Source organism: Dipodomys spectabilis, unplaced genomic scaffold (assembly GCF_019054845.1).
Source record: "Dipodomys spectabilis isolate Male_0828 unplaced genomic scaffold, ASM1905484v1 ptg000504l, whole genome shotgun sequence".
NCBI classification, from domain to species: Eukaryota; Metazoa; Chordata; class Mammalia; order Rodentia; family Heteromyidae; genus Dipodomys; species Dipodomys spectabilis.
Window position 1 is genome coordinate 2,116,935 of NW_024871181.1, and position 21,335 is coordinate 2,138,269.

The window sequence follows — 21,335 nt, forward strand, 5'->3', positions numbered from 1 at the left end:
AGCTAGGAAGCACGTTTTGACCTCTTTGGTCACCACCAACCCTTTGGACCCAGCCACCATAGCGCGCCTCGTTCCTATAGCAACCGCGCCAGGTCCACGCGCCGACGGTAGATGACCAGGGCCAAAAGACAGTTGCAAAATAGAAGCCGTAGACTCGGCGAGTGGGCGCCGTCGGCGCGCGGGCCCTTTAAGAGTCACGTGACTCCTTCGGCCGGGTCCCCGCCTCTTTCCCTTCCCCAGGCCCGGGCGAGCGCTGGTGTGGACGGGAAGCTGCCGGCCCGGCGGGCTAACTGGAGCACGGACGCTGCAGCCGGTTGGGCCGGTGCCCTTTCCCGGTAACTCCTTCCCGGCATGACGCGGGGAGCCGCGGACGCGGCGGGGCCGGGATCTCCCGTCAGTGCCTTCTCGTTCCCGGTGCCCGCTGGGCCCGGGGGTGGGGGAGGATCGGGAAGCGACCCGGCCTGGCCCCGGGTTCTCGGGGCGGCGGGGAAGGAGGTCGCCTCCTGGGATGGCTGCGACCTCCGGTGGGCGCTCGAGGAGGGGCTCAGACCCAGAACGGGTCCCCGGGAGCCTCTGCCTGGTCCTGGGGCCCCGGCCCCCAGGGCGAGCAGCCTACCTGTTACAGGGCAGGTGTCACCCTTGGCCCGGGCCCCCAGGGCGGGCCGCCTACCTGTTACCGGGCCGGCCCAGACCAGGTGAACGCCAAGTAGAAATAACAATCCCACCACTTGGTGGCTGTTGACTCCATCCATGCCTGGTAAACCTTTGACATACATTAATCCCGGTGACGGCCCTGCCTGTTTTAGAATGAGAACGCTTAGGCCCAGTGAAATTAACTTGCCCACAGTCACGGAGAGGTGTAGGACCCATCCCAACTTTAGCCCGTGCTCTAAAACTGGGTAGCTTCATCACCTTCACGGTTTTTGCAGGTCAGATCCGCTTGTTTTAAAGGAAAAAAACTGGTTAGGATTTTATTGGTTATGCAGTTATAAACATCAATCGTCAGTTGAGTCCATTTTTCAAGGACTCCCAGGCAAGCGTTAGGCTTTCACTTGTAAAAACCCGCCACTTCTAAGATGTCATATTACACATTTGCACCTGGACACTTTATGACAAGTCAAGATAAATGTGATCCACAGGGGGAGTGGAGAGGGGATTGGGTAATATAACAAAGATCATGATCCTGAATTGAAAATGTCTGTTATATCTCACTGCCAGCCAAGATTATTTCCAAAACCCTCAGTGAATTCAATCCTGAGGCGCACCAGACGTGGAGCTTAAAGCATTTTTTTTTTTTTTTTGTCACTAATTCTCATTCACCTGCAAAACTAAATTTTTCCCTATTTTTTTTTCTCTCTGGAGTTTCTCCTTTATTATGACTCTTATTGCTAGCTGGTCATTTTCATGTTAGAATGGACTAAAACAAATGGAACAGAATAGAATTGGTGTATCCTAAGTCTTAGCTGCCAAGTATTTTAAGAGTGCTTTATTTTAACTTTATTGTCAGGATAGATGAACTCTCTTATTTGAGAAACAGTCACCCTAATTATCTGTTTATATTTTCATACATACACTTATTATTTCTCCATCTCATTCATTTTTCAGTCATTTTTAAAGTTTTTCTAACGCAAAGCTTCTAGAGAGTCATTCTTATCACTAATCTTTTTCTCTGTAGTGGGTCTTGTAATACTCCAAAGTAGTAGCAAGATTCCTGATTTATTTAAAAGGTAATGGGTTTTCATCTGTCTATCTTATCCATTCCCCTGCAAAGCAAAACTGTCGGAGATTCTGCACTGAAACTTACTACTTCTTCAATCATTGCAGCTCTGGGAAGGAAGAGAGATGGAAGTGAGGAAGTTGAGCATTTCCTGGCAATTCTTGATAGTTCTGGTTCTGATCCTGCAAATTCTGTCTGCGCTGGATTTTGACCCATACAGAGTCCTAGGGGTCAGCCGAACAGCCAGTCAGGCTGATATTAAAAAGGCTTACAAGAAGCTCGCCCGGGAATGGTAGGTGAAACAGAACCGCAGTTTAATGTAAGCTAAGTAGTGTTAGCAGGGCGATGAAGAATAATTAGGATTGGCTTTTCTCTGTCTCTATTCTGTATTTCATGTGTATCTGTCTCTCTCCCTAGATAGGAATATATCTGTCTAGAGTATTTAGTGTGAAACTAAAAGGAGCAGCTTTATTTTTTTTTTAAGAACATAGTAATCAACTGTGGGTAAAATACTCTACCCTTTACTCTTTTGGAGTAAAAATACTAAGGAGCCCACTGTCCTATTCTCTAAAAATGTTTATGCATTAAGCAGGTTTAGAGTAGCACTTTTTATCTTCAATTTAAAAAGGATGTTTAGGAACTGAGAATCTTAAAGCAAATATTATGGATGTATCCTGGTTTTGTCAGTAGTTACTTGGATGGTAATTAGCAGAGTATCAATAAATCTAAAGCTTATTTTGGACAGTCATCTTGGGTTTCTCCCACCAAAGAAACAGAAATGTTGGGTGATAGAGCTTGAGGAGGAGCCACATGAGGAAGAGAAAGGCCTGGGAGAATACTTTCAGGTAACTTCCAGGTGGCTGGGACAATCAAAAGCAATGAGCAGATTTGCACTGATAGGCTCCAAAGTAGGCCATTACTGCATGCTCAGGTCCAGGTTCTGTGTGTTTCAACTCACTGAACCTTATAATTAGCCTGTGAAGGAGGATATTGTTGAACCTGTCTTACAGATGAAAAAAACTGAGGCTCAGAGTTGGTAAATTTGTAAAACCTTAGGGTTCTGTTGTCTGTTCTTGTGCACCAACTGACTCTATTGGTGTGATTTTTAAAGCATTTTCTCATCTCAGTGGAAAGAGGGAAAGGACCTGATGAGAGCAGGAAGTTGGACAGGAGTGACACTGCCATATGTGGGTGGCACCCATACCTGAGTCTGCCTGGTACCACTCTTCTTAGTGAGCAAATAGACCCTACTGTTATTAAGCTGATTGCAGAAGAAAGTAAGAGGTAGAAACCCACAACAGTGGCTCACACCTGTAATCCTAGCTACTCAGGAGGCTGAGATTTGAGGATCGAGGTTTGAAGTTGACCCACACAGGAAAGTCCCTGGAATTTTTTTTTTTTTTTGCTGGTCATGGGGCCTGAACTCTGGGCCTGGGCGCTGTCCCTCAGCTCTTCCACTGAAGGCTAGCACTCTCCCACTTGAGTCACAGCGACACTTCTGGCTTTTTCTGTTTATGTGGTGCTGAGGAATCGAACCCAGGGTCTCATGCATGCAAGGCAAGCACTCTACCACTGAGCCACTTTCCCAGCCCTGCATGGCATTATTATCTCTAATTAACCACCAAAAAGCTGGAAGTGGAACTGTGGCTCAAGTGGTAAACTGCTGTCCTTGGCAGAAAAAGCTAAGGGACAGCATCTAGGCTCTGAGTTCAAGCCCAGTACTAGCACCAAAAAAAAAAAAAAGGAGGGCTGGGAGTATGGCTTAGTGGTAGAGTGCATGCACAAATGAGGCCCTGAGTTCAATTCCTCAGTACCACATACACAGAAAAAGCTGGAGGTAGCACTATGGCTCAAATGGTAGAATGTTAGCCTTGACAAATGAAGCTCAGGGACAGTGGCCAGGCCTGGAGGTCAAGCCCCAGGACTGGCAAAAAAGAAAAAAAGATAAAATGCAATATAATATAATGCATTCAATAAATATTTTAGGTCATATTAGGAATCTAGAATTACTGGACACTAGAAAAAGGCAATCTCTAATTTTACATGGCCTCTTTCCAGAGTCTCTATACCAAACTTGCTTTTGGTAACATTTCAAACTCTTGTCCCTTTATGTAAGAACCATATATAAACCTGCAGTTAATTCATAAAGTAACAGCATTCTTTTGGACAATATACAATAGCTTAAGGGTGCATAGCTCTTTGCTCTGTCTGTCTTGTGGAGCTGAAAGGTGTGTTATAGTATTGAGTAAATCAATCATATGATTCTTTTCCTTAATTAGATTCTAACAGTAATTCATCACCATAGAAATGTAGTGTCATCTAGTGACATGTGCAACTTTATTTTACATGTACATTTCCACTGTACCATTACTTACTGCTGCTTTGATTGTGACTGTGTTTTAGTTTGGAGTAGTTTCAGTGTTATATCATAATGGGCTTATTTACACTGAAGAAAACAATGTTTTTCAGCTTGACATTTCATAAGGAACTATAGCAGGGAAACTGGTGAACTATTAGATTGTATTTTACTAGGTGTTTCACTAAGTATTGCTCAGTCTTCTCAGGAATTTTCCCTTCCTTGCCTGGTGAAACCATGTGAAATTGTTTGTTTTTTCCTCTCAGAAAAATTATGTTTCCCACCCAATAATTGTTTATTTTATTTTTCATAGATACTTTGTGTCTGTCATCTAGGCTAGCGAAGTAACAACTCCTTTAACCCCAAGAAAAATAAATAGGGTTGGGTGCCCATGGCTCATGCCTGTAATCCTAGCTACTCAGGAAGCTGAGATCTGAGGATCTGAGTCAAAGCCATCCCGGGCAAGGAAAGTACATGAGAATCTTATCTCCGAAAAACCACCAGAAAACTGAAGTGGTGCTGTAGCTCAAGTGGTAGAGCACTCTCCTTGAGCTGAAGAGCTCAGGGACACTGCCCAGGCCCAGAGTTCAAGCCCCATGACCGACAAAATAAACAAATAAATTGGCCTAACATGGTTCAGCCAGCTGCTCAGGAAATGAAATTTTTTCCTTCTTGCTGTACTATTGTTTCTCCCTTTATTTTTGTTTCTTCAGAAGTCACTAGCTGCCATGCACAGGAGTTCAGAGTTTCTTCACTTTGTAAGGGAATGTTTGCATATTGTAGTTGGCAAAAGAATTTCATATTCACTGAAATTCTAGCATTGGAGGATACTTTCCTTCCTAGGGCAGAACTTCCCCTTTTGTATCTGTGTTTCACTTTATATTCAGGGACCCACTCCCTGTGCACAGAGACTGTGTGTGATTTCCTTAGTGCTGGGTACTCTCTCTGCTTCAGTCTCCTAAGAAATCTTTTCCTACCCTTCTTCACCTAGAAAGTTCTTTATGTTAAATCTTCATTTGAAAGATTGTATAATTTTCTCCACTCAGTCGTTAGTCTAAGTTTGAATAGTGAAACCCCTTTTTTTTTGGTCATTCAGAACATTCTTTGGATCCACCATCTCATTTCCTTCCATCATGCTGTTTTTATTGTATTTAACAGAGATATTCCCAAGGATTTAACCTGAAGGGCAGAATGATGTCAGAGATGAGAGTATGTGCTCAATATCACATTGAATGAGTTCACTAAGTTCTAAGGTGTGGGGTGTTTTTTTAATTATTCTAATGCGCTTGGCGTATTTTTAGTAGTTATTTACTTCCCTGTGGATTGTTTTATCTTTCCAGAACCTTTGCTAGAAGAAATTTAGAAGAGGTTAACAGAATTGATTACATAGAGAATAAATGTGAGGCCAAGTATGGTGCCACATGTTTGTAATCTCAGCCATCAGGAGGCTGAGGCAAGCAAACCTTGAGTTCCAGGCTGGCCTGGGCTATAAGGGAGACTACTCAAAAGATAAACACACAAGCAAACTCTTGTCATACAGTGTGTGTATGTGTGTGTGTGCATGCGCATGCGCATGCATGTACCTGTATTGGGACTTGAACTTAGGTCCTGGCACTCAAGGCTGGTGCGCTACCATTTGAGCCACAATTCTACTTCAGGCTTTTTCTTCTGGCTAATTGCTGCTAGAATCTCTCAGCCTCCCAAGCAGCTAGGATTATAGGCATGAGCCACCAGTACCCAGCTTGTCATTACAGTCTTTTAGTGTAGTGAATATATACTTATGGAGATCCTAGGGTCTGGCAGGGAAGCAAGACTAGCCCCTGCTGTCCAGGGTTTTGAAATGCCCTCCCCACCAAGAAAATCGGTATAAGCACACACAAAAAAATTTACAGAATGATACATGAACTCAAGATTGAGGCAATTAGTTATTGATGACAGCAAATGCTTATGTATGACAAGAGTTTATAAGATGAGTGGAAAGAACTTTGTGTTAACTACAGACACAGCTTAAACATGGACTTGAAATCATGTGTGTAGCTACAAGGCAGTCCCAGGCAGGTGATGACAGACTATGAAGCATTCTAACTTGAAGGTCATCAGTAAAATACTCTGTGCATCCTACAGCCATCTCTCATGCCCACCTGCTTGTTACCAGAAGCAGTGCCTTAAGCTGAGCACCAGTGGCTTACACCTGTAATTCTAGCTATTCAAGCCAGCTTGGGAAGGAAAATCTGTGAGACTCTTAATCTCCAATTAGCCAGCAACAAGCCAGACATGGAGCAGGGGCTCCAGTGATAGAGCACCACACTTGAATAGAAAGAGCTAAGTTCAGGCCCTAGTATTGGCACCAAAAGAAAAGAAACAGTGCCTGGTTCCAAACCACTAACGTGGGAAGGAACAGCCACCAACACTTGCAGTTAGGTGTACAGAGAAGTAGTTTAGCTTGAGCTGCCCAGCTGGATTCGCACATCTGCACTTGTCTTCCAAAAGACACTGCAATGTTTTCTGCTGCTGTGGAAATGTGCCCAGCTCCAATGCTTTGGGAGGAGATGACCTGATATAGACTTTCCTGTTTCAGAGTCTTGTGAAGCATCCGATTGCTTCTAGCATTTATTTTAGGAGACCTCTCCTAAGAAAGCAACCCCTGATGTTGGTGAATGTGTGCCTGAGGATGTTACATGACTGGGAACACATTGAGCCCATTCTCACTGGCTGCCCATTTGTGTTTCAGGCATCCTGATAAAAACAAAGACCCTGGGGCCGAAGACAAGTTCATTCAGATCAGCAAGGCTTACGAGGTATTGTCTCAGACTTTGTAATACCTCCATGAGTTCCCATCAAGTGTGCCTTAGGTAATCAGCTTTAGAATATTCTCTCTGAAACAGCAGATTCCCCAGGTTCTGACCCAGTTTCCACATGACAGTGAGCAGAACATATTTGGCCCCATCCAGCATATTGAAACAAGTATGTAAAGACTTCAGCTCTTGGAAAATCTGGCCTATTTTAAGGGCTCTAATTAGAATTGCGAAATTACCCAGCATATGTCTCTCTTACCATTTTAGGTAGATTTTTAAAGAATCACACATCAGCCAGGTGCCAATGGCCCACCCCTGTATCTTAATTACTTAGGAGGCTGAAATCTCAGAATCACAGTTCAAAGCCAGCCTGGACAGGAAAGTCTGTGAGACTCTTATCTCCAATTAACCACTAAAAAGCCCAAAATGGAGCTGTAGCATAAGTGGTAGAGCAATAACTTTGAGCACAAAGGGTCAGAGACAGCACCCAGGCCCTGAGTTCACGCCCCTGACCAGCACCAAAACAAACAAATGTGTTATACACTTTACATTTAGTCTTTCTGTGTCACTAAGCTGTTTACAGAAAAGCCTTTGGAGGCTGAAGATAGAGCTCGGTAGTAGAATATTTGCTTCGTATGCACAGAGCCCTCGGTTCGATTCCCAGCACCACAGAACAAAAGTCTTCTAGGTGAACCTCGTGGTTTACTTTGGATTCCTTATCTTTCTTTCTTCTTGGTAGATTCTTTCCAATGAAGAAAAGAGAACAAACTACGATCACTATGGGGATGCTGGAGAGAACCAAGGCTACCAGAAGCAGCAGCAGCGCGAGTATCACTTCCGCCATTTCCACGAAAACTTTTACTTTGATGAATCATTTTTCCACTTCCCTTTCAATTCGGAGCGACGGGACTCCATTGATGAAAAGTATTTATTGCACTTTTCCCACTATGTGAATGAAGTGGTGCCAGACAGCTTCCGGAAGCCCTACCTCATTAAGATCACCTCTGACTGGTGCTTCAGCTGCATCCATATTGAACCAGTCTGGAAAGAAGTCGTTCAGGAACTGGAAGGGCTGGGTGAGACCATTTTATTTAATTTATTGCTCTGTTTTCTAAGAGGGGAACTATATACAACCCATTTTCATTTTGAGTTTCTGATTTGAAGCTTTATATAGTGTCTAGAGGTCAAGCATCTATCTGAAGGCCTAATACATAGGCAAACTTGAAAATTATTAGTTGCGCCAGGTGCTAGTAGCTCATACTTGTAATTAGTTAATTAGGAGGCTGAGAATAGGAGGATCATAGTTTGAGGACATCTCACACAAGGAAGTCCATAGGACTCAATATATATCAGTGGAAGAAGCTGGACTTAGTTCATCTAGCTAGGTCAGGAATAAATAGGCAGATCAAGGTCCAGGCTGGCGTGGGCAGGAAGGACGACCCTATCTCAAAACTAACACAAAATAGGGGTGTGACTCAGGGATGGAGTACCTCCCTAGCAAATGGGAAACCCTGAATTCAAACCGCAGTTGCTACATCAAAATGCCACAGCTTTTGTGGCTTGAATCCATAAGTTTATTCTTTCCCAGTTTTAGAGGCAGAAAGTCCAAGACCAGAGTGTTAGTAGCTTTGGTTTCTTCTGGGGCCTCTTCCTGGTTTGCAGAAGCCAGCTTCACAGTATCTGGTGACATGGCCATCACTGATGCCAGTGTCTGGAATCTTTTGTCCTTTCCTCTTATTAGAATACCAATCACATTGAATTCAAGCCTGCCTTACGATCCATTTTAAAGGTCCGTTCTTTTTTTTTTTGGTCAGTTGTGGGGCTTGAACTCTGGGCTTGGGCACTGTCCCTCAGCTCTTCAGCTCAAGGCGAGCACTCTACTGCTTGAGCCACAGCGCCACTTCCGGTTTTCTAGTGGTTTATTGGAGATAAGAGTCTCACGGACTTCCCTTGCCCAGGCTGGTTTTGAACCACGATCCTCAGATCTCAGCCTCCTGAGTAGCTAGGATTACAGGCGTGAGCCACTGGTGCCCAGCTTTTCTTTCTTCTTTAAAGGCTTTTAGTTTAGGATGCCATAATAAAATACTGTAGTCTCGGGCTGGGAAGGTGGCTCATTGGTAGAGTGCTTACCTCGCATGCATGAGGCCCTGGGTTTGATTCCTCAGCACCACATAAATAGAAAAAGCCGGAAGTGGCGCTGTGGCTCAAATGGTAGAGTGCTAGCCGTGAGCTGAAGAACACAGGGAGAGCACCCAGGCCCAGAGTTCAAGCCCCACAACCAAAATATACATATAGTAGTCTAAGCCAGACGCCAGTGGCTCATGCCTATAATCCTAGCTACTCTGGAGGCTGAGATCTGAGGATTATGGTTCAAAGCCAGCCTAAGCAGAAAAGTGTGAGCCTCTCATATCCAGTTAACCATCAAGAAAGCCAGAAGTGGAGGTGCAGTTTAAGTGGTAGAGCACCTTGAGCAAAAAGCTAAGGGACAGCACCCAGGCATTGAGTTCAAACTTTAGTACCGGAACAAAAAAATAATTGACTAAAAGAATTAGTATTCCCTACTATCTCTCATTAGTAAAATAATTTCATAAGAAGAGGCATGTTCTCAAGGACAAGAGGACTGTGCCTTTCTTCTCTCCTGTTGGTAAGCCCTAGGTTGGTTGTTTTATTTTGAGTTGTTTACCATTGCTGAGTTGTCAGACCCCTTGATCATCCACAGATTTTTAATTTTTTTTCTTTTCTTTTTTTTTCTTGCTGGTTGTGGGGCTTGAACTCTGGGCCTGGGCGCGGTCCCTCAGATCTTCAGCTCAAGGCTAATGCCCTACCACTTGAGCCACAGCACCACTTCTGGCTTTTTTCTGCTTATGTGGAGCTGAAGAATCGAACCCAGGGCCTCATGCATGCAAGGCAAGCACTCTACCAGTGAGCCACCTTCCCAGCCCAGATTTTTAGTTCTTTTAAGTAAAAATACCACTCTTACTTCATTTAAATTATTTTCTCATGATTTGCTCCCCAAATTAGAAGTCACAGGCTGAAGGAATATTGTAATACTGCCAGAATGAAAGCCAGAGGTGGTAGCACATCCTGTAATGCCAGCACTCAAGGAGACTGAGATAGGAGGATCATGACTTTGAAGTTAGTCTAGGCCACATAGTTAGATCTTATCTCAGGAAAAATAAATTTCTTTTTTTATCAGATTGCTTTGCAGAAACACTGAACAGTGCAGACTTCCTGCAAGGAACAGATCTGGGCAGTCTTAGCACTATATTCCCTCCTGTGTGGTTGGCTTTAATTTTACCCTGAAAAAATTACGCATTGGCATTTCTTCCACTTGTCCTGGGGTGCCAAGCAGCTTCAAGTAGCTCTTCTGTATTTTGCAGGTGTGGGAATTGGTGTCGTCCATGCAGGCTATGAGAGGCGCCTGGCCCATCACCTGGGAGCCCACAGCACACCCTCCATCCTGGGGATCATAAACGGGAAAGTCTCCTTTTTCCACAATGCGGTAGTCCGGGATAACCTCCGGCAGTTTGTAGAAAGCCTTCTTCCAGGGAACTTGGTGGAGAAAGTAAGTGTCTATAGAGGAGAATGTGGATAGCTAGCTGACTCCCCCAAACTGTGTCTGTGACCTCTCAGACCTGACTTCCACTGAGCACAGCCACAACACATATTAATGAATTAATTATTCACACTGAATCATTTAAATCATAGGCAGTAGGAAACTGAAGACTAAAGCAGGTAAGGTGGAAGCTGAAAGAATGCCTTGGTGTAAATTGCCATCTGGCAGATTTCTCCTTCATTGGAATCTGAACTGAAAACAGCAGTGACTAGCCCAGCGCTGGTGGCTCATGCCTAATCCTAGCTATTCAGGAGGCTGAGATCTAAGGATCATTGGTCAAAGCCAGCCTGGGCAGGAAAATCCGTTAGACTCTTATTTCTAATTAACCACCAAAAAAACAGAAGTGGAGCTATGGCTCAAAGTGGTAGAGTGCTAGCCTTGAGCAAAAAAGAGCTTAGGGACAACTACATCGCCCAGACCCCAAACTCAAGCCCCATTATCCACAAAAACAAACAACAAAAAAAACACTCCCAAACAACAAATTAGTTCAGGGCAGACATTGGTGGTTCAGGCCTGTAATCATAACTAAGGAGGTTGAGGTCTGAGTTCAAAACCAACCCCATGGGCTGGGAAGGTGGCTCAGTGGTAGAGCGCTTGCCTTGCATGCATCATGCCCTGGATTGGATTCCTCAGCACCACATAAGCAAAAAGAAAAAAGCCGGAAGTGGCACTGTGGCTCAAGTGGTAGAGCTCTAGCCTTGAGCTGAAGAGCTGAGGGACAGCACCCAGGCCCAGAGTTCAAGCCCCATGACCGGACCCAAAAAAAAAAAAAAAAGCCAACCCACATGCTGGGCACCAGTGGTTCACACCTGTAATCCTAGCTACTCAGGAGGCTAAGATCTGAGGATCTCGGTTCAAAGCCAGCCCGGGCAGGAAAGTGTGTGAGACTCATCTCCAGTAAACCACTAGAAAACCAAAAGTGGCTCTGTGCTCAAGTGGTAGAGCACTTGCCTTGAGCTGAAGAGCATAGGGACAGTGCCCAAGCCCAGAGTTCAAGCCCCACAACCGACAAAAAAAAAAAAAAAAAAAAACCCACACAGTAAAGTCTATGAGACTTTTATTGCCAATTCACCACCAAAAAGCCAGGAGTGGTGCTTTGGCTCAAGTAGTTGAGCATTCAGAGCCTTGAGTTCAAGCCCCAGTATCAGCAAAGGAAAAAGAGAGAGAAAGAGAGTTAAATTCTGAGATTAATGTTTTATTTCCAATTTAAGGTTACAAGCAAAAATTATGTCAGATTCCTCACTGGCTGGCAGCAAGAAAATAAACCTCATGTCCTTCTGTTCGACCAGGGACCCTCAATACCGCTGCTCTATAAGGTATTTCACACGCTGGGAGGATGGTCTGGATTTTTTGGTGGAAAGTTGGAACATCTTTTTTGTAAATAGAAGTTGAGCATCCCTAATACAGAAACCCAAAGACTGAAGTTTTCTGAGTGTTAACATGGTACCATAAGTAGAAAATCATATAGGTGACTGACCTTATATCACAGTCAGAATGCAGGCACACTGAAAATGCTGTATAAGATTCCATCAGGGGGGCTGGGAAGGTGGCTCAGTGGTACAGTGCTTGCCTTGCATGCCTGAGGCCCTGAGTTCGACTCCTCAGCACCACATAAGCAAAAAGAAAAAAGCTGGAAGTGGCGCTGTGGCTCAAGTGGTAGAGCGCTAGCCTTGAGCTGAAGAGCTGAGGGACAGCGCCCAGGCCCAGAGTTCAGGCCCCATGACCAGACCCCCCCCCCCAAAAAAAAAAAAAGATTCCCTCAGGTCCTGTGTACAGGGTGTGTGTGAAGCAAATGAATTTTGTGATTGGACTTGGTTTCATTCCCAAGATAACTCATTATGAGTGTACTAAGAAACTGAAACACTTCATCTTGAGCATCAGGATGAGAGATTCTCAGCATCTAATAGTTTCAAACATGAGGAAGACTCAAAGCCAGAAACTTTATTGTCCTGCCACTGCCTTCAGAAGTCACTGAATCCTCAGCAACACCTAGTGACAGGGTCTTAGACCAAGACAGGTACACATGCATACATATATAGGTGTACAGCGGCCATGCAACGTGCCCAGGGTCTCGCTGCACTGCTTTGTGGTGAGTACATGACGCCCCTGCAGCCTGTGTACCCCTACACCACAACTCCAGCACACCTCATTGTACTGTGACATGGGTGGGAGAGGATTGTCCTGCATCAATGCCCCGACACTCCATGGCTCACACCCATGTTCAGTAAATGATTATTTTGCTTTCTCTCTAAAAGAAGGAATGAGGTGGTGTTTACCTCTGTAGCTGCAAAGCTACAGAACTCCTGGATGGGTATGAGGTATATTGGTGGGTCTTCACCCCAGTGTGGATGTGAATGGGTCCTATTTTCCTTGTAAGTAAAGTACCATGCTACCGACTTTACTTTCTTCCTCTCCTTTTTGCCCTCACAGTTGACTGCTTTTGCATACAAAGATTACTTATCATTTGGGTATGTGTATGCTGGCTTTCGAGGGGCTGAGGAGATGGCAAGACAGTACAATATCAATGTCCAGGCCCCCACCATCCTCATCTTCAAGGAGCACATAAACAAGCCAGCTGACATGATCCAGGTATGTCAAGCCTTCATGCCACTAAGCAGTAAAATGAGCAGAGCAGCAAGTGCCAGTGACTCACCCCTGCAATCCCAGCTATGTAGGAGACTTGAGTGGGGAAGATTGTAATTAGAGGCATCCTAGGCATATAGGAGACCCTTTTTTTAACCAGTAGCTGGGTGCTATGATACCTGTCTGCCATCCCAGCTGCATAGAAGGTTAAGATTGGTGGAAGGGAGTTCCAGGCCAAGCTAGGCAGCTAAGTCCTCAAGGCTCCGTATCAGGAGAAGAAGCTGGGAGTGGTATTGTACACCTGTCAATCCCAGCTAGGACAGGAAGCCTAAAATAGGTGGATCACAGTCCAGGCATGCACTTAGGCATTTTTGGCATTTTGAGTGTTGTATATGAAACCAGAATTTTCCCCATTACCTCTTCTGGTTTTTTATTGTTGTTTTTATTGGTCATGGGGCTTTACTGTCCCTAAGCTTTTGTGCTAACAGGGCCTCACTTTTGTTAGGCATTCTACCCTTGAGCCACTCCTGCAGCCCCTTTTTGCATTGGTTATATTCAAGGTAGAGTTTCGCTTAATGCCAGGTCAGTCTGGACTGTGATCTTCCTTTTGCTTCCCTATATTGCTGGGGATGACTTTTTAGTCATTCAGAAATAGTTGTGATATCTGATAGGAAAAAATCTGTTCAGTGTGATTTGGCTTTTGGACAAGATCTCTCTTCTTTTGGCCGTCCTAGGGCTTGAACTTAGTGCCTGGGCTCTGTCCCTGAGCCTCTTGCTGCTCAAGGCTACCACTCTATTACTTGAGCCACAGTGCCACTTCGGGCTTTTTCTGTTTATGTGGTATTGAGAAATGGAACCCAGGGCTTAATGCATGCCAGGCAAGCACTCTACAACTAAGCCACCTTCCCAGCTCTGGATAAGATCTTTTTTTAAAAAAACAATTTTTTTTTTTGGGTCCGGTCATGGGGCCTGAACTCTGGGCCTGGGCGCTGTCCCTCAGCTCTTCAGCTCAAGGCTAGCGCTCTACCACTTGAGCCACAGCGCCACTTCCGGCTTTTTTTCTTTTTGCTTATGTGGTGCTGGGGAATCGAACCCAGGGCCTGATGCACGCAAGGCAAGCGCTCTACCACTGAACCACCTTCCCAGCCCTAAAAAAAATTTTTTTTTATTGAGATTGATTACATAAATGTCACAAATTTCACAGTATTGTGGGATAGTGATACTTAAAGTCACAAACACGTTTTAACATTCACAAGGCAAATTGTCCTCATCAATGGTCTATAACGTTTGTGAATTCTATGAGCTTTGACATGGGGTAATATGTACATTTCTTTCCTTTTCCTTAGTGTAAGCTGTTCCTCTTAAAAAAAAAAAAAAAAAAAAGCAACACACACAACTACCTTGGCTATTCTGGGTCTTTGGTAATTCTTTTTGTATATATTTTAAATTCCAGCAGGTTGGGGTTGGGAAGGTGGCTCAGTGGTAGAGCACTTGCCTTGCATGCCTGAGGCCCTGGATTCGATTCCTCAGCACCACATAAGCAAAAAGAAAAAAGCCGGAAGTGGCGCTGTGGCTCAAGTGGCAAAGCGCTAGCCTTGAGCTAAAGAGCTGAGGGACAGTGCCCAGGCCCAGAGTTCAGGCTCCACGACTGGACCCCCAAAAAAATAAAAATAAATAAAATAAAAATTCCAGCAGGTTACATCGAATCAAAGCAAAAAACTACTTGTGTTTATTTTAGCTCATTAAGTCACTTAGCCATGCAGAAAAATCAAGGCCTTCTATCCAGTGGACATGATGTACCTACTCCATTCGTTTAAGTCATTTGTACATCTCAATAGGTATTACAGTTTCTCTGTAAAAATCAGCTAAATGCTGATGGCATTCAGGTAGCTGAGATCTGAGGATTGCAGGTCAAAGCCAGCCTGAGCAGGAAAGTCTAAGAGACTCATTGCCAATTAACCACCAAAAAGCCAGAAGTAGAGCTATGGCTCAAATGGTAGAGTGCTAGCTTGGAACCCCAAAGCTCAGGGACAGCCCCCAGGCTCTGAGTTCAAGCTGCCTCGAGACCAGCACACACGAGCGCACACACACACACACACACACACACACACACACATCACATCACATCACATCACATCACATCACATCACATCACATCACATCACATATTTCTGCCTAGCAAGCACACTGAGCTAAAACACCACTACTTCCATATTGATATGATTAAATTATATTTTATCAGCCTATTTCTAGGAACCTCATCTTTTTATACTGTTAAAAAGAACATCATCTTGGGGCTGGGAAGGCGGTTCAGTGGTAGAGCGCTTGCCTTGCATGCATGAGGCCCTGGGTTCGATTCCTCAGCACCACATAAACAAAAAGAAAAAAGCTGGAAGTGGCGCTGTGGCTCAAGTGGTAGAGCGCTAGCCTTGAGCTGAAGAGCTGAGGGACAGCACCCAGGCCCAGAGTTCAGGCCCCACGACCGACAAAAAAAAAAAAATCAATTGCAGGGCTGGGAATGTGGCTTAGTGGTAGAGTGCTTGCCTAGCATGCATGAAGCCTTGGTTTGATTCTTCAGTACACATAAACACAGAAATCTGGAAGTGGACTATGGCTCAAGTGGTAGCATGCTAGCCTTGAGAGAAAAAAAAAATCAGTTGCATTACTTTACCCAACAGAAAATTTAAGAAATGCTCTTTTTTTTTTTTTTTGGGGGGGGGTGTCCGGTCGTGGGGCCTGAACTCTGGGCCTGGGTGCTGTCCCTCAGCTTTTCAACTTAAGGCTAGCGCCCTATCACTTGAGCCACAGTGCCACTTCCAGCATTTTTTCTCTGCTTATGTGGTGCTAAAACCCAGGGCCTCATTCATGTGAGGCAAACACTCTACCACTGAGCCAACTTCCCAGCCCCCTGCAATTGATTTTTAAATATTGACTTTGACTTATCACCCCAGCTATGTGAGAAGTGGAGATCAGGATGATTGAAGTTCAAGGCCAGCTCAGGCAAAAAGTTCATGAGATCCTACCCCAACCAATACACAGGTCATGGCAGTATATATGTGTCACTCCAGCTACAGGGGAACTGTAACTATGAGAATCGCTGTCGGCTAGCCTGGACAAAAACTGAATCTTTTTTATTTTTATTTTTTGGCCAGTCCTGGGGTTTGAACTCAGCCAGATTCCCAGCCTGAAAACTTGAGTCTTAAGGAAACACTTTGTGATTACTTTTATCATTATGTAACTGTAACAAGTTTTTCTTTTGTTTCAGATTTACATATTTTTTAGAAATTACTCCTATCTAATTTTTCAAATTGAAGTAACTTTTTTTCTTCCAACTTCTGCAACATTTGCGAGCCATTCCATGATAATAGTTTCTTCTATTTCTTTTTCTTTCTTTCTTTTTGGCTAGTCTAGGGGCTTGAACTTAGGGCCTGGGCACTGTACTTGAGCTTCTTGTTTTGTTTTGTTTTTGCCAGTCGTGGGGCCTGAACTCTGGGCCTGGGTGCTTTCCCTCAGTTCTTCAGCTCAAGGCTAGCACTCTACCACTTGAGCCACAGCACTACTTCTGGCTTTTTTTGCTTCTGTGGTGCTGAGGAATCGAACCCAGGGCCTCATGCATGCAAGGCAAGCGCTCCACCATTGAGCCACCTTCCCAGCCCCAAATGAGTACATTTCTTATCAAGTATTATAACCTCCTCCTTTGTTTCTCCTTCCCATCCCTTCCCATCCTTTCCCCCTCTTATACCATTTCTTTTGGCTTTTCAAACAACCAAATTTGGATTTGTGAATTCTTCTTTTTACCTTTATATTTTTGGGCTTTTTGTTGGTATTGTTTTAACTCGACATGGATGCTTAGTTTGTTGTTGTTGTTGACTATATTTTACTACTTTTTTTTTTCTGGTCCTTTGGCTTGAACTCTGGGCCTGGGCACTGTCCCTGAGCTCCTTTTGCTTAAGGCTAGCACTCTTAACACTTGAGCCACAGCACCACTTCTGGCATTTTCTGTGATTTATTGGAGATAAAAGTCTCACATTTCCTGACCAGTCTGGCTTCAAACCATGATCCCCAGACCTCAGTCTCCTGAGTAGCTAGGATTACAGGTGTGAGCCACCAGTGCCCAGCTTTACTAATTAATTTTTAATTGTGGCTGTTTTTCGGAACAAAGTCTCACTATTTTATCCAATCAGGCATTGAATTCCTGGACTCTAGCTGTCCTGGCACCTCAGCCCCCAAGTAACTGGGACCAAAACTTCATGTAGCTTAATATTATTTTTTAATTTTTTTATTGTAAAGATACTATACAGAGGGTTACAGTTACATGAGTGAGGTAATGAGTACACTTCCTCTTGAACATTGTTACCCCCTCCATTGTTTTCCCCCTACCATCCCTTTCCTCCCTACCTTCCCCGAGGTTCTTTTTTTTTTTTTTTTTTTATTGTGATTAAGTGATTACATAATTTCTGGAATTTCACAGTATTGTGGAATAATGATGCTCATTTAAAGTCACAAGTTCATTTTAACTTCCTGGAGCAAATTGTCTATCACAGTCTGTAATATATAACAGTGTTCACATGTTATATACCATATTTGTGTAGTTTAGTAGTGGGGATATTTAGTAGTTGTTCGACCAGATGAGTGGGAGTTCTTTGTTTCTTAAGTCCTGTTAGTTTTGTCGTATCACCTAACATTTTGGATTTAGCATCCACTTATCAGGGAGACCATGTACCGTTTGTCTCTTCGCTCTTGGCTTACCTCGCTCAACATGATTCCTTCTAGCTCCATCCATTTCCCTGCAAATGCCATTATTTTGTCATTTCTAATAGCTGCATAATACTCCATTGTGTATAGATACCACAATTTTTGGATCCATTCATCTGTGGTGGGGCATCTGGGTTGTTTCCATATCCTAGCTATTGTGAACAGTGCTGCAATAAACATGGAGGTGCACGTGTCCTTGTATATCGGTTCCTGTTGTTCAGGGTAGATGCCTAGAAGTGGTATGACTGGGTCGTAAGGGAGGTCAATCTTTAGCTTTCTAAGGACCCTCCAGACTGCTTTCCAAAGTGGTTGTATAAGTGTACATTCCCACCAGCAGTGTAATAGGGTTCTTCTTTCTCCACATCCCCTCCAGCATTTGTCGTTGGCTGATTTGTGGATGTGGGACATTCTGACTGGGGTAAGGTGGTATCTCAGGGTTGTCTTTATTTGCATTTCCTTCACCACCAGGGATGATGAACATTTCCTCATGTGTTTCTTTGCCATTTTTATTTCTTCATTTGAGAAGTCCCTCTTTAGTTCCCTTGCCCATTTAGTAATTGGTTTGTTAGGTTTGGGAGGGATTAGTTTCTTGAGTTCCCTGTATATACAGGATGTTAACCCCTTGTCTGATATATTGCTGGTAAATATTTTTTCCCAACTAGTTGGTTGTCTTTCTAGCTTAGTTGCGATAGATTTAGCTGTGCAGAAGCTTTTTATTTTAAGGTAGTCCCATTTGTCGAGTCTCTCTCCAACTTGTTGTGACCCTGGGACTCTGTTCAGGAAGTTCCTTCCTGTGCCTATTAGTTCAAGTGTTTCTCCTACTCTGTCCTGCAGTAGTTTCAGAGATTCAGGTTTAATGTTAAGGTCTTTAATCTATTTTGAGTTGATGTTGGTGCATGGTGATAGGCTAGGGTCCACTTTTAGTTTTCTGCATGTGGCCGCCCAGTTTTCCCAGCACCAGCGGTTGAAGAGGCTGTGTTTCTTCCATTGTATGTCTTTGGCTCCTTTGTCGAATATCAGCTGGCTGTAGGCCTGTGGATTTATTTCTGGATCTTCTATTCTGTTCCATTGGTCTTCGGGTCTGTTTTTGTGCCAGTACCATGCTGTCTTTGTTATTATAGCTCTGTAGTAGAGTTTGAAGTTCGGCATGGATAGCCCTCCCATATTGTCTTTATCCCCTAGAATTGTTTTGGCTATTCTAGGTCTTTTGTTGTTCCATATGAATTTTAGCTCAATATTATTTTAAGATTAACCTCCAAGCGCTACTACCTCTGTATCTCAAAGCTTGATAAATAGTATTTATCTGGTAAGTACTCAGGGTTTGGATGAGTGAATGAATCAAAAACCTATCCAATGTTAGAAAACCTACTTCTTAGATCAGTGGCTTATTCAAAATATGTTTCTTAATTTCCAAGTATAGGTAAGTGCTTTGATTTAATTAAGTACAAGCATTCCCTTACTTGGCTATATGGTTGATGTGTCATTATTTTTAGTAAGAATGGAGGCAAAATGCATTCCCATGGGCTGTTTCTACATGGTGGAGGGACAAGAGCTTCTTGATTTTTCTTGGTTTCCCCGTAGGCGCGCGGGCTAAAGAAGCATGTCATTGATGACTTCATCACCCAGAACAAGTACTTATTGGCAGCCCGTCTCACCAGCCAGAAGCTCTTCCATGAACTCTGCCCTGTGAAGCGCTCTCACCGACAGAGGAAGTAAGAACACGGAGCTTGGCCCAGTACAGGGCCTACTCCTACAGGACAGTTCAGCATCACCCTGGGATCCAATTGGTTCCTCAGCCACTGAGTAATGGCTGACTGAGAGGTTAGGGGTAGATAGGTCCAAATTGTTGAATGATCAAGCCTGGCATTAGAGAGGCCATCGAGATGCAGATCATCAGAGTCTTCAGAGTCCAGAAGGCTTGGTTGGTAAAGCCTGGAGTGACAGCTATCCCTGCTACAACATTTCACTCATGCTGAGCCTCTGCGAGTCTTGCAGAGGATCCAGGAAAGGGAGATCACTGAGGACATGATAAATAACAATGGGGAATTGAAAGATCAAGGCATACATATTCAATACAAAGTATTATTACACAGTCTCTGAAAAGCCTGGAAATACAGGGAAACATTTATTGTACCTTCTCAGACTGATGGATTAGGGGTTCTCAACTTATGGCTATGTCATACATAAAAGATATCTGGACCAGCAGTCGCCAGCAGCACACACCTGTAATCTCTGAAGGGCCTCGTTCAGGCCAGTCTATGCTCTCGTGACTCATTTAATTCAGGTCTCGGCTCAACATTCCCCTGACCAATCTGTCTGTCAAAATATGATTTCCACCCACACTGGCCTCTCTCTTCTTTCTCCTCTTCTTTTTGTCATAGCACTGTGGTTAGCTATTAGGAGATAGCCATTTATTTATTTAACACCTAGCTTCTTCTCTAGACTGACTTCCACAAGGGCAGGAAAGCAGTCTGGTTTATATAGTAAGTGTGTAGAGTAAGTTTTGGCATATAGTAGTACTTGATAAGTATTTGGTTGGATGGATGGATGAATGAATGAATGACTAAGCTTCCAATATGACTCGCAGGGGCTGGGAAGGTGGCTCAGTGGTAGAGCGCTTGCCTTGCATGCATGAGGCCCTGGGTTCGATTCCCCAGCACCACATAAGAAAAAAAAAAAAAACTCCTGATATGACTCGCAAAGGAAATGGACCTTCAGTAACACAAAAAGCCCCTTAAAAAAAGGCCAAGCTGGAGTTGGGTTTGGGGGAACACCAGCGTTCGGGAAAAGGAGAGGGTCACTGGTGAGTTGGGAGTCTCCTTTCCGTCCGCTATATATGACAGCTTTCACTGGCAGTCTGTACAACGGGAGGGGTCTCCCCTTCTTCTCTCCACTGGCCTTCTGCATCCTGGGCCTGTCCCAAGATCGGGTGTAACCTGCTCTCTTTTGCTTGTGCAGGTACTGTGTGGTCTTGCTGACTGCAGAGGCCACCAAGATGAGCAAAGCCTTTGAGGCCTTCCTGTCCTTCGCCTTGGCAAACACACAAGACACAGTGAGATTTGTGCACGTGTACAGTGGCCGGCAGCAGGAATTCGCCAGCACCCTGCTCCCCAACAGCGAGGCATTTCAGGGGAAGTCAGCGGTGAGCCCTAATTCTCCTGACGCTATGCTCTTTTCAAGACCTGGCCCTCTGTTCCATTTAATCTGGAAAGCTTGAAGAGGTGTTCTGGCAGCCTCCTAGGACAGCCGTCTTTCACATCCAGAGATGTATTGCGGCCTCTGCAGAGAGGGCTGGTACCAGGGCTTGAACTCAGGACCTTATGCTCTCTTCCCTTTGTTTTTAACTTAAGGCTGGCCTGTACTCCTTGAGCCACACCTCCCTTCCACCTTTTTGCTCGTTTGTTCAAGATGAGAGTCTCTCAGATTTGTCTGCCGGGTCTGGCTTTGAACCACAGTCCTCAGTCCTCAGCCTGTGATTAGCATTACAGGCACGAGGCATAGCACCTGGCGGAC

At 44.3% G+C, this 21,335-nt stretch overlaps 1 protein-coding gene across 2 annotated transcripts in view; it reads left to right on the forward strand.

Annotated features, from left to right (window-relative positions):
* The first annotated feature begins 245 nt into the window (after window positions 1-245).
* The window catches only part of Dnajc16 (DnaJ heat shock protein family (Hsp40) member C16), a 28,567-nt gene continuing 7,477 nt past the window's right edge, over window positions 246-21,335 (forward strand). The window contains exons 1-9 of one of the 2 annotated variants that reach the window (XM_042669783.1): window positions 246-335; window positions 1,825-2,009; window positions 6,805-6,871; window positions 7,608-7,944; window positions 10,249-10,433; window positions 11,696-11,800; window positions 12,915-13,073; window positions 19,404-19,534; window positions 20,781-20,964. In XM_042669783.1, coding sequence (XP_042525717.1) covers window positions 1,843-2,009; window positions 6,805-6,871; window positions 7,608-7,944; window positions 10,249-10,433; window positions 11,696-11,800; window positions 12,915-13,073; window positions 19,404-19,534; window positions 20,781-20,964 — 1,335 coding nt within the window. In that variant the 5' untranslated portion in view covers window positions 246-335; window positions 1,825-1,842. The remainder of the gene's footprint in view (window positions 336-1,824; window positions 2,010-6,804; window positions 6,872-7,607; window positions 7,945-10,248; window positions 10,434-11,695; window positions 11,801-12,914; window positions 13,074-19,403; window positions 19,535-20,780; window positions 20,965-21,335) is intronic. The other variant, XM_042669784.1, reaches the window with a different exon arrangement.